The sequence below is a fragment of the Vollenhovia emeryi genome, unplaced genomic scaffold, assembly GCF_000949405.1.
Source record: "Vollenhovia emeryi isolate VEMERY1.0 unplaced genomic scaffold, V.emery_V1.0 DF939124.1, whole genome shotgun sequence".
Taxonomy (NCBI): Eukaryota; Metazoa; Arthropoda; class Insecta; order Hymenoptera; family Formicidae; genus Vollenhovia; species Vollenhovia emeryi.
In genome coordinates this window covers 1,221,126-1,233,122 of record NW_011967242.1, presented here as the reverse complement: position 1 = coordinate 1,233,122, position 11,997 = coordinate 1,221,126, and the positions used below count along the sequence as shown (strand labels likewise).

Genomic DNA, 11,997 nt, shown 5'->3' with positions numbered 1-11,997 from the left:
GAAGAGTTATCTCTTCGTTTTAATGGGCTTCTTCTTCTTTTTCTCCTCAGGTCGATACGGCCCCAGCTTCCGGCGCACCATCACGCCCCGCCACCAGGCTTGCATCTTGATTGTGCTGCGCAGCACGTGATCCTCGTGTTCCTTTTGTCTCCGGAGCGCCTCCTGCTCCGCGAGGTACGTGTCGATGAATTCCTGGTTATTGCGATGCTGCAACAAACACCGTCCCGTATCCAGCTTCGGCGGGATGAGTTTACCGACATATTTTACCGAGCCCCGATGTCTTTCTCGGAAATAAGTGTATCTTATGCGAGATTCATGGGGCTTTACGCGCTCGTGTATCTTCGTAGCAATAGGGGTGGGTCCAATCTTTGCCGTTATATACGGACGCGTGATTAAAAAGTGAGGACTAAATTCCGCCGTACGGGAGGGGTCGGCTATCTCATTCGGGGCAAAATCTTTTACGTGATGCTCGATACATATGATTTAAAGGCTGAAGAATAGTAGCAGAAAGGTCTTTAAAGCCTTGCGCGCGTGTTCCAGTTCCGAGAAGTGTGTAGCCAATCAACTTGCAGCTTCACCGTGAGAGATTCTCCTTTCCTATCGGGGCAAACAGCGATAGAATCTGCGAGATAATCGTAATATAAAGAAACGCCACTTCCTCGTTTAAAGATAATTCGAAAGTAATTTCCGCGTGTTCGCGGCAGGATAATTTTGCGCTGCGAGTTCCGCCGCATCCCCATACGAATACCTAAGCTAGGGGGGAATTAATCCGCAAACTTCCGGTCAATGGTTCAGTTCTCGCTTAAATGTAAACCGGTCCGGAACACGCGCGAGGTTCTCAGGAGCCCTAGAATTCGAGGAGATTTCGGCTATTAATAACGATCATCAAGACATTTCTGAGTCTCGGCGGACACGTTCTTGACGCGAATTATCGATTACCCCGCGGAACTTCGGCGCGCCCTTTAAACCTCACCCGGGCCAAGTTATCCGAGCCTGATTGCCAATCGGCGAAACGTGACGCAGTAAATCAGGCAGCCGCACAGAGAATGCGAAATAAGATAGCGATTGTGCTTGTTGCGCCGCGGCCCGGGGATCCTCTTTATCCGACAATTAAGATTCACAGTGGCGGTCGGTCGGAATAATGAGCGGCGGAATGCAAATTGAATTACCATGCCGCGCCGCGGGGATGAAATGAAAATATCCCCCGCGCTGTCGCACAGTTTTCGAATCATTACCTCCGTTGTAAGTTCCCCCAAGTATTTCCGAGCGTCTTCGATCTCGCTGCGTACTCTGCGGATCTCGCACTCGTACACTTTCTCCTCCCGATCGTACCTCTGCCGCCATTGCTCGATCCGATTCTCGACGAGCTGTAAATTCAAAGTAAATGTTTTTGTTATCTCTGCCAGGGCGCGACCGGCGATGCCAGAAACGAGACGCGGCCGCCGTCGAAGGGGTTCGCAGACGCCAATCAACCTCGCCCTGAACGCACACGTATACGTGGGCTCTCGTGAAGCCTGTATAAGGAGACCGAACTAGGCTTGATTACGTCACCAAACGTGGGCCGACATTAGGTTTGTTTTCTGTTCCCGCACTGGTGAACTAGGGCAGTAAGCTAGAATGAGAAAAAAATATACTTGTCTTGCTCTAATTTATTGCACCAGCACGGGAATTCTGTAACTTGCAATCGACGCTTTTCGGTATCGTTAACTGGCGACAGCCAATGGCGAGGACGATCTTCGAAAGAGACGCAGATTTTCATTGGTTGCTCCTAGTTAACGTTATCGAAAAACCTCGATAGCAAGTTAGGGAATTCCCGTACTGTGCCGGAACAGAAAACAAACCCGTAAAGCCCGTATCAGACTACGGATTGAGATTGGGATTAGATTGAAATTTGACCAATCGCAGTAAAGTTTACTAATCTCAAGTGCAGTAACTTTTACTCTGATTGGTCAAATTTCAATCTAATCCCAATCTCAATCCGTAGTCTGATACGGGCTTTATTGCAAGTTGTTGAAGCAAAATTTTGCCACTTGTAGCGCTGGCGTCGCACAAACGGATCAAGGATTCGCCCGTGAGTTTACCGATCTTGATCTCACTGGCTCGTAGGTACACCGTGTAACCGTTGTTATCTGGGGGTCAATTTCTGGAAGTTACGAAAATTACAAAAGTGAGTGAACACTAGAATATTTATAATTTCAACCTGTGAATGCATATACAGGCTTCACGGTGGCTCTTCTTTGTGCGAGTGCCCCATTTCGTGTCCGACGCGTCTCATTTCTGGCATTACTGGCCGTGACTGCTTTTAAACTTGACGAAATTTATTTCGCGCAGATTGCCCGACATCCAGCAAGAAGCGCCGAATTTGTGCTAACGTATTCACTGTAAAAAAAAGAGAGAGAGATAGAGTCATAAAAAGCTGCCGATCTCTAAGTACATTTTTCAGCGAGCTCTTAAGCTTTTTCGCTGAAGAACTTACAGGATCGCTTAAGCGTCCGTCTTCATTTTAATGACGGACCCTTTTAAGTCTTGACTATTTAAGTACGAGCTGTCTATGAGACGTTTTTGCTCGTTTTAAGAGAAAAGTTGCAGGGAGGGGTTGAACGCTCACCGCTACACGCCGCGTCAGATAACGCGTCAATACATCATTTACGCGAGTCTCGTTTCTCTCGCGTACGCAATGATCGTTCAAAGTCCTCCTCAATTCGTCCGTATCCGACTCGTAACGCAGTACGTGCTGCTCCCGACGTGCCGCTTCCCACACTCGGACATATTTCATCTCCGCGTCCTTAATTAGTTTCAGCCTCTCCTTCTCGTCCTAAACATTTTGCCAACGAGTTCCGTTTTCAACGTGCCTCTACTTACGCACACGGCGGATAACAGTAAAATTTCATGATTTATCGCCGTACACGGTGTATCCGTAAAACATTTACCCGTGCCAAAGCGAGCTTCTTCGTTAAACGCTCGCCCTCCCTCTCGTTCGCGGTTTTCCTATCGGCAATCGTTTTTCGTAACTCCGCCACGATCGTCTGCATCCTCTCGTTCTCTTCTATTAAAAGATTCTCCTGTTGTTCCCGCGACGTGATCCTCTCGATCTCCTTGGTCAAGACATCGATGGTCCCGTGTTCGTTAATTTCTCGCTTCAGGTCTTGTATTATACCGCTCACGTATAAACTGCAATATACGACATCTCTTAATTTTTGTACAATCAGCAGGATATGCTGTAGTACATCTATATATGTATTTCAGTATGTTTGAACAACGGCAGGTATTCATAAGCTAATTTAAAAGATCGCTTAAACTTTAACCAAGAGATATATATTTTTTATAAATACTGTACACCCACAGAAATAATTTTCGGATCCAATGATATTATACTTTAATGTATCATAAAACAGGATCAATGTAGCGCCAATCATATTTATTATAGAGAATGGAATATTTTAATCGTCTCTTGTCGAATATCGCGGTGCCAACTTTGTGCGTTGCAAGATGGAGGGAAAATTTTTTCTAAACGCAAGAATATATAAATTTACATTTGTATAAGTTACTCTTGTCTCAATGCAGTAAGTCAATCTTTTTCAATTCGATAGAGAAGAATAAGAATCATTGATTTTATTTTGATATTGTCTTAGTTTTATACTACATGAGGTTGTGAGGAATATAAATGCGTCAAGAGTATTTTTTGCCTCGGTAACAGAAATTCTTTCTGAGGGTGTATTAAAATAAAAAATTATTATCCAGTAAAATATGAAATTAATTGAACTATCATAAAAGACGTAGTGTTTACTTTCGTGTTGTAATGATTTCTCAAGCACTTGGACATAAAGATTGTGATAAGCCAAATTTCTCAGAGTATTTACCGTATATTATACTCACGTCTCCATTTCAATGGTAAAGAAATGTAGCAGCTGGAGCTATTGATCAATACTCGTCATAATATATAGATTATTCGGTCGATAACTTCTAAGCTTTATTAATTCTTATCAACACACGCTTTATTTTGTAAATTAAATTTGACGTTGCGACCATGAAAATATTTCGATGTAAGCTTTTATTAGATTTTCAAAATGTTTACTTTTGCATTTGCCATATTGTAGATTTATTATTTCGAGTGAATTTTATTTTAATTAATTGCAATTTGTTTAATAAATTTAATTTAATTTAATTTATTTTATTTTATGAATTTTAAATTTATTTTGGTGCTTCGATTTTACATTCATATTCCGCGAATCGGAAAACTTTAAAAAATAATTCAATTTGACGTACATTTTTTTTTCTTAAAAAGAAATCGAAAGAATTAGGTAATGTCGGAATGTAAACGGGAATATTTATAATAGAGTTTACTGATTAGATTTGTTTACTGGCAGATTGGAGGGACTTTCTCCGTTAATGTTGAAACTTTATTATATTTGTATTTCATGATTAGACCGGCTAATAAATTGAAGCAAATAAAACTTTTTATTAATCAGAACGAGTGGACGGATTTAAATATAAGAGACAGCTCCATATTTGACTAACGAGTACGCAGAAAATTATGTTTAATTCCCAAAGAGCGCGAGTAATAATTATCTGAAACGAGGCACATAAAAAGTAATCAAACACGACGACCGTTGTTACCATAATATTTTAAACGCTCACGCGATTTAAATCCGTTGCCACGTGTGATACAAATAAAAAGAGTAATTGCTTGCCGCGCGTATTATTATTTCTCCCGCAAACGGGCGCAAATTTATTAATTAATTTCGAGGCTTCATTGTTATTGGACGGTCTATTGGCTGAGCCGCCACTGCCATGAATATGTCGGCCTTCCAGACAGGCTAGTGGATAAACTAAATACATTCCAACCTGTCTCGTCGAAGCTTTTCACGCGCAGCTTCCCTCCGTGAATCCATCATCTCCACAGCGCCTCCGGTGAGCGCCTGCAGAACGGACGTTTCCGAAATCCTGCGGATAGGTACACAAAGACAGACGCGTCGTAATATAGTCGCGTTTTATTGCGCTGTATCCGCTCGACGTACTCGACATTGGGGAAAACATTAGTGGCGTCGTCCCTCGTCGTCGATTGTTGTCGCAGGACGTTTTGGTAAACGGCCAATGAGTCCGCGCATCCCTCCAGGACTTCCAGGACGACCTCACGCACCGCCGGCGAAAATCCCGCGGGACTTGTCGCTCCAGTTGACGCTTCCATGTTTTTCTTTTAACGAATTGACGCGATCATTTACGCGCTATTCGTCGCAACGGTTTTCGTTAACAAATCTATGTACGCAATTCGAAAGTGTGAGAACTACGGAGCTCGGGAGAAATTTCGAAATTGTTTCGACAGGAACTGCGCGCGAGAATGACACACGTCTCACGATGTAAAGAACGTTTCGCGCGACGCGGATTCATGCATTTTATATATGCACTTGTACGTACGTTTTGCGCTCAACGTCGACAAATTCAATGTTAAATGTGCTCGCCTGATAGATACGTCGTGTCAGTCCACGTGTCTCTGATAAGCCAATTTATCACGCGCTCCTGCGTAGACTCGGGTCGAGGCGGTTCTCCGTTGCCTCCTTAAATCCTGACTAACATCGGCGGGCACAGTCGGAATAGCAACGATCTTTTTGGAGAAACAGGCGCAGGGTAGTTGCAATCGGAGCGATCGATTGACAAGTGACTTATGTATTTAATTTCTCGAATCGACTTTTTGCGCAAAAATATATTATCGAAAATCAATCGTGAAAGAGCGCGAGACAGTAAAAACAAATTAGCGAATGACCATTGACTCGAATAAATAGCTATTTTAACGCAATTTATGTAACATTTTTTTATTAATATTTGAAGCGAGCCACGTAATTTGTTATAAATTGACGTTTCATTAATTGCATCAATCAAGATATTGGAAAAATTATTGATGGCGATTTAACGATACAAAAAGTGCATAATATTTATGAGGTATAATTTTTTAAGTGGCGCCAGGTTTTTTTACCCTTTTTACGGCTATCTTGACATTTTTTTCATTAATACACGCCAGTTTACATAATGTGTTTAACAGTTAACACGAGATTTTTAACATTTATAAGTCCAATCCAACTTAGAATACATCAAACCCTGGCTGAGGTAATCGTTTTCGCAATAAATTTTCTGTATTATTAAAAATGCCAGGTATGGCCAAGGAAACACCGACGTTGTTAATTATGAATAATTAAGCATTCAATCGACCATAGCTGGCAACGTGTTTTTAACACAGAAAATTTCTTGCGAAAAATATTACCTCAGCCGGGGTTTGAACCTGGAACCTGCCTGCGCTCTAGGCGGGCGTCGTTAATTATCGCGGGCGACATTGAAGAATTCTCATTGGTAGACAATTATTTCTTATATATAGATATATACCAATAAGAAGAGCACATTCAGTAATCATTCGGTACACATAACGATGCCGCACAGATGTGCAAACAGATCCTTACAGATAAGCAGACATTTCTTCCGCGGGCTAATTAACACGTCGGACGCGCAGGCATCACATCGATCCCGACACACTGTACTGCGAGGGAAGAAAAAGAAGAAAACCGTCCAAACTCTCGCAGCGCTCCGCAAACCTTTCGAGCGAGTTAAACAGTTTGATCCATCGCCGCGGGCTGCCGTGGAAACGAACTCGGGGACCGCGGACATTAAAGCGGCAGTAGGCACCGGGAGAAGAAAAAGGAGGAGCGGGGGCTTCTCTCGCGCAAAAACGCTACCGCGAGCGACGGGGCGGCATTTGCCGAGGGAAAAATTTTTCCCCGCTCGTAACGCGGAAAGCCCGAAAAGTACGAGCCACCGCCCGGGCGCGGGGACACTTTTGAAAATTAAATTTCCCCCGTAATCGCCGCGCGAGAACAGTCGCGCGCGATTTCGTTAACGCCCCGCGGGAAACGGAAATCGCGAGAAATCCGAGAAGAGTCCGCGGATTTAGTGCGGGCGTCGCGCCGCTCGCCGCAAAACGACGCGATTCTGCTCCTCGCACATTTCCGGAAAAAGTTTCTCGCGGAGGAGGAAACTTTTTGCGGGAAAGTTGCGGTCTTTAGAGGCGTGGACACACATTTAGCGCGAACGCGGACGAAGCCAAGTAACGTCTTGGCTTACACGAGGCCGAGGAAGTGCATCGTGTAGTTTTGGCCATAGAATGCCCGTCCGGAATTATCGATTTTAGGTATCGTGAAATCTCCCACTCGCCTTTCATCTCTCGGCGCGGCGAAAGGCTTTTCACGTTGTCCTTCTGCCATTAGTCGCGTCTCCGATAACATTACATAATTCAGAGATAGCGTAGCGCAAACAAATATATGTATGCATGATAAGCTCTTTAGGTTGCCAGTAATAAATAACAATCGATAGGTTTTAGTCGACCTTAACTGGTACGTGTTTCATCAATTAAAATAAAAGCATGTACAGTGCGACGTTCCGACCGCGGGTTTGGGTCCTTATCAAGCACACATTCTTCAAACAAATCAGGCCAATGTGATATGCAGTTAAACGATAAAAATCCAACGGAGTTGGGTCATGATTGTGAAACTAACGGCACAAAGATATAGACGCCGTCTACCATGGCTGGAGAATGACACAATATATGTAAATATAAATATACATGTGTCGAAATAAGATGGAAAACAAATATTGTCGAATGCGTCGCGACACGCTCCGCAAAGGGAGGTATATTGATAGATAAGCGCTATTACGGCGCGCTTATGCGCTGGAACTTGTTTTCGCGACAAAATTCGCGTCGGGAAAAGGAAACTGCGGGAGAAATTCGATAAACATCGTTCCATCTGATCTGCTCCGGGCGAACAGACCTCTGTTGGTACTTGATCAATTATTCCGCGAGGCGGAGCGAACGAAAGTCGAAAACTGTTAAATTGATACCGACATAATTACTATCCCATCGCGTTAGGGTCCCGGCTGCGGGGGAAAAAAATCCTGCGGGCGAAAAAGGGCGAGCCAGCACGTATCAGTTTGATTGGAAAAGTTTTCACATCGAGAGGGGACTTTTAATTGAATCTGCATTGTCTGGCAAGAGGGGGAGAGAGAGAGAGAGAGAGAGAGAGAGAGAGAGAGAGAGAGAGAGAGAGAGAGAGAGAGAGAGAGAGAGAGAGAGAGATATTCTTTGCACAGCCCCTCGGGCTCGCGTCCTCGTTTAACGTAAAGAATACCGGAGCGTGAATTCGTGAAAACAAGGACGATGTCATCTGTTACAAAGAAATCCGACAAATTCCGGGTCCGCGTGTGCATGGGTATTTCATTGTGCTCCTTTTCGAGACTTATTCGATTAATCGCACGATTTGACAGGTGGCAAGTCACCTCTCGATTGAAACTTTGGAGTACGAACGAACGTCTTCGAGGGAAACTTGGGTAAAAAAAAGAATGTAAAAAAATTGAACGCGAAAATTGGATAAAGAATGCCGGGGTTGTTAAGCGCGTGAAATGTTACGTATGATCTTGCACGGGCGCGGATTAATCCATCAAGCAGTTGTTTCGGATCGATTGAATTTCCAAAAGTTCAAAAACTTGACGGTGCTTGTGAAATCTGTGTGTTACACTGGTTTATCTCGTATCAACGTAATTTTACATTGTACTCTCATCAACGAATGTCCCATAAAGGAGTCACAAGAATCGGATTTTAACGTAGTAATATAATCGGTGTAATACAGGGTGGGGCACAAACACCTGACGGTTTTTGGAATAATCTGAACACTGTGTGCTTGGTCAAAGATATGTCTTGGTCATGTTGAGGGATATACGGTTGCACGGAGCTTCAGATGACGGGGTTCACTGACGATTTTAGTTTGTTTTTTGTTTCCCAGATGCCTTATCGCACAGTATGGCGACATGCAGTGGCCCGCCCGTTCACCAGACCTAACAGCGCTAGACTTCTTCTTGTGGGGATTTGTGAAAAGCAAGGTGTACGAAACACGTCCAGCAACCATCTCGGAGCTGAAGCAGCGCATTCGCGTGGCCATAGACGAGATCCCACAGAACATTCTACGGTGAGTAATGCATTCTCTTCCTACCAGGATGGAATAGTGCGTGGAAAATTAGGGTGGACACTTCATAGACATTATTTTTCAAACGTGAACCATGTCATCTGAAACTGCATGCAATTGTGTATCTTTCAACATGACTAGAATGAATTTTTGACCAAACACACAGTGTTCAGATTATTCCGAAAACCGTCAGGTGTTTGTGCCCCACCCTGTATATTTCTTGATTCTTTGAATATCTTTCATCGTAAATTTGCGACCGAGCCTTTATAAAACATTCTTACTTAAGGCAGAATCAGGCTGTTTTATAAAGGATCTGTCGCAAATTTGTGATAAAAAATTGACGGGAAAAAATGTTTCAAGTAAAATGTTTAATATTCTTCTACGGAAGATACCGTCTTCCATATTAGACACTAATATAAAGGATTAAAATAAACACAGTCCTCCTCCTCTCTCTCAATTTTTCTCTTCAAGTTTCTCAATTAGTTGTGAAAATATTGCCTAATAAAAGTCTTGTTTACATTGCAACACGAAAGATTTGATTTGCACGATAAGCTGCAAGATCCTTGAAAAATAACTTTGAGTTTAGACGTTAACTCCGATAAAATACATAAACTGGGAAATCGGGTATTGCAAAGTTATAAATTCCTTGATCCTCAGAGAAGAGAAAGAGAGAGGGAGAGAGAGGGGAGAATTTCGTTTAACAATTTTTCACTTCTCTTCATCCCTTCTGCCCATTTTCAGTTTTTTAATAATTCACTTCTTTTATATAAGTTTATGTAATTACCTAATTTCAGTAAGAAATTGGTTTCTATCTTGTCTGCCTTTTATGTCTATGACAACCATATCGCAAGTTGCATGGACCAATATTGTGTCTATGAGAACTACAGCACATTGTTAGATCAACCGTAACTTACGTAGTTGGAAAAATGATAAAAATGTGGTGGCTTTTAAAATGACTTAATAAATTATATAGTGAGATTGTGGTAACTACAACCATTTTTTTCTATCAGCGTATGTTTATATTCCATAATCCTATTGTACGTTTATTTTCCATAATTCTTTTTTGTTTAATAAATCTTTTTTTCTTTGCTCATGACCAACTGCATTATTTTTATGGAATATTTCAAGTACACTAATAGAAAAATATGTATGTATTTAAAACTACAATTGCATAGTGAAATAATTACAGTCAGGAATATAATTTTATAGTAATTATTACTATATTAGTAATAGCAACCATATAGACACAGTGATGCCAACTATTTAAAAAATTTACTAAAAAATATAAGCTTTTAGCTATTATTCTGTTAAAGTATCCAGGTAATGAGTAGTAAATTAGTAAATTATTTTTATATAGTATCTATCTTATCTATAAGAGTCGAAAAACTTGTCACCAAAAAGCGCGACATACATTTTGTTAAATAGAGAAGGGAGACTTTTAAATTAATCCCTAGCTTCAATTTAGTTTAATGAAATGCGGCTGGATAAATTTTCTTCCTCTTCTAATCCACCTGCTTTCTACGGGGGGCGATTTACACTAATATCAGGTCATATTTCGGAGGGAGAGGTCAGTGATAAAAGGCGGAATGTTACACGGGGAGAATTCTCTTTTCAAATTCACCCGTGTGAAAATCGTGTGATCGTGGGCCAACGTGGCAGTAAAATGTTTACCAAGTATAATTGCTAGTAAAACGTACGGTAAAACTTGAAAAAACTCTCACAAAATTTCTCGAAATGCCACGTTTACCTGATTTTTGGGATAAATTCTAAGAGAAAATTCTCTCCGCGTAGAGGCCGGCAATGAGCGTCCGTCGGCGATTCGGAAATTTCTCGCGAAATGCAGGGCGGTGGACAAAACTCCGAGTGATACCGCTCGGCCACCCCCGTTTCGGGGGTAGCTGTCCCTTATCTAAGGCGAGGGTAAACCGTCGCACCCTGTCGGCTGTTATCGCAGTCCGAAGTGGACCTAACCCGCGCGCAGGGAAACGTATGTGTACACACGCGGCGACGAGGCGGGAGCTGGCCACCCTCCGGCGCGGCGGCGCGGCGCGTGCGTACTCGCGAGGCGGCGTCGCGACGCGACGGCGCGCTTCCGCCGCGCCCGATGCCGCGGAGAGCGCGGAGACGCGAGGGCGGTGTCGGTGGTGGTAGCAGCAGCGAGAGAGGCCGTTCTCGTCTACTCGCTGTGCGCTCCTCGCCGTCGTCGTCGTCGTCGCCGTCGTCGTCGTTGTCGCCGTCGTCTTCGCCGCCGCCGTCACCGTCGCCGTCGTCGACGAGCGCGTCGCGGCGCTCGGGAGCGTTTTCACCCTCGGGGCCGCGATCGCGGTGACTCGTTCCGGCGCGCGCGCCTCCTGGTGCGCCCCCCGCGGCCCTCGAGTCGCCGTCGGAGCCGAGGCAAGGGCCGCACGCGAGCGCCTCGTCCACGGCACGTCGCGCCCGCTCTTCACGCTCCTCTCCGCTCGCGGGAATGCCCTCCGGTCTCGCTCGCACGGCGGGCCGCGCAAGGTTATAAATTCCACCCCGTTGTTACCCGCGCGCACCCTCGCCGTCGGCACCGTCGGCGTGGATGGTGCTGGTGGCGGTGGTGGTGCCCCAAGTGCCGGTATCTGGTGATCGTCCGCACCCTCGCCGCCAGTTGTTGTCGTCCGGCCCGCATCTCGCATCAAGGGTGAGTACATCCAGACTTAACCTTCGAGCCGAGGGATTCAGGGTAAGGGACGACGCGCGAGAAGTGCGCGCGTCTACGGAACGAGCTCCGAACTCCTGCGCGACGTCGATTCGCGTCCTACCGAGGGTTGTCGCGGGTAACCTAGTTGGCACTTTTCGCAACCCCTCGTGTTTATGTCGATCCCTCTTCTCTCTCTCTCTCTTGCTCTCTCCCCCGCCCATATCTCTCTCTCTCTCTCTCCTCCCTCTCTCAGCCTTGTCCTCGCTTTCATCCCCGTCTCTCCATCCCTCTACCAGCGACTCGCTCTTTCTTTTCCTCGAGCGGGGGTGG

General features: G+C 44.5%; 1 protein-coding gene across 1 annotated transcript; it reads right to left on the bottom strand.

Annotated features, from left to right (window-relative positions):
* Positions 1 to 6: 6 nt before the first annotated feature.
* On the bottom strand, positions 7 to 11,677 carry LOC105569505 (IQ domain-containing protein G). Its single transcript, XM_012026020.1, has 9 exons — positions 11,540 to 11,677; positions 11,014 to 11,088; positions 6,282 to 6,290; positions 5,019 to 5,194; positions 4,846 to 4,944; positions 2,931 to 3,171; positions 2,609 to 2,815; positions 1,236 to 1,367; positions 7 to 207 (listed from the first exon to the last, which is right to left on the bottom strand). Exons 1-9 carry the CDS (start codon positions 11,675 to 11,677, stop codon positions 7 to 9), a joined length of 1,278 nt encoding a protein of 425 aa, XP_011881410.1.
* Positions 11,678 to 11,997: the final 320 nt, after the last annotated feature.

What these genes read in the sequence shown, in the direction of transcription:
- LOC105569505 (XM_012026020.1), bottom strand. Translation starts at nt 11,677, where the DNA reads ATGTACTCACCCTTGATGCGAGATGCGGGCCGGACGACAACAACTGGC. An exon ending in GAAAAGCTTCGACGAGACAG is followed by an intron (nt 3,172 to 4,845) that starts GTTGGAATGTAT and finishes CGTATATTGCAG; the next exon opens with TTTATACGTGAGCGGTATAA. An exon ending in AGAAGCTCGCTTTGGCACGG is followed by an intron (nt 2,816 to 2,930) that starts GTAAATGTTTTA and finishes CAAAATGTTTAG; the next exon opens with GACGAGAAGGAGAGGCTGAA.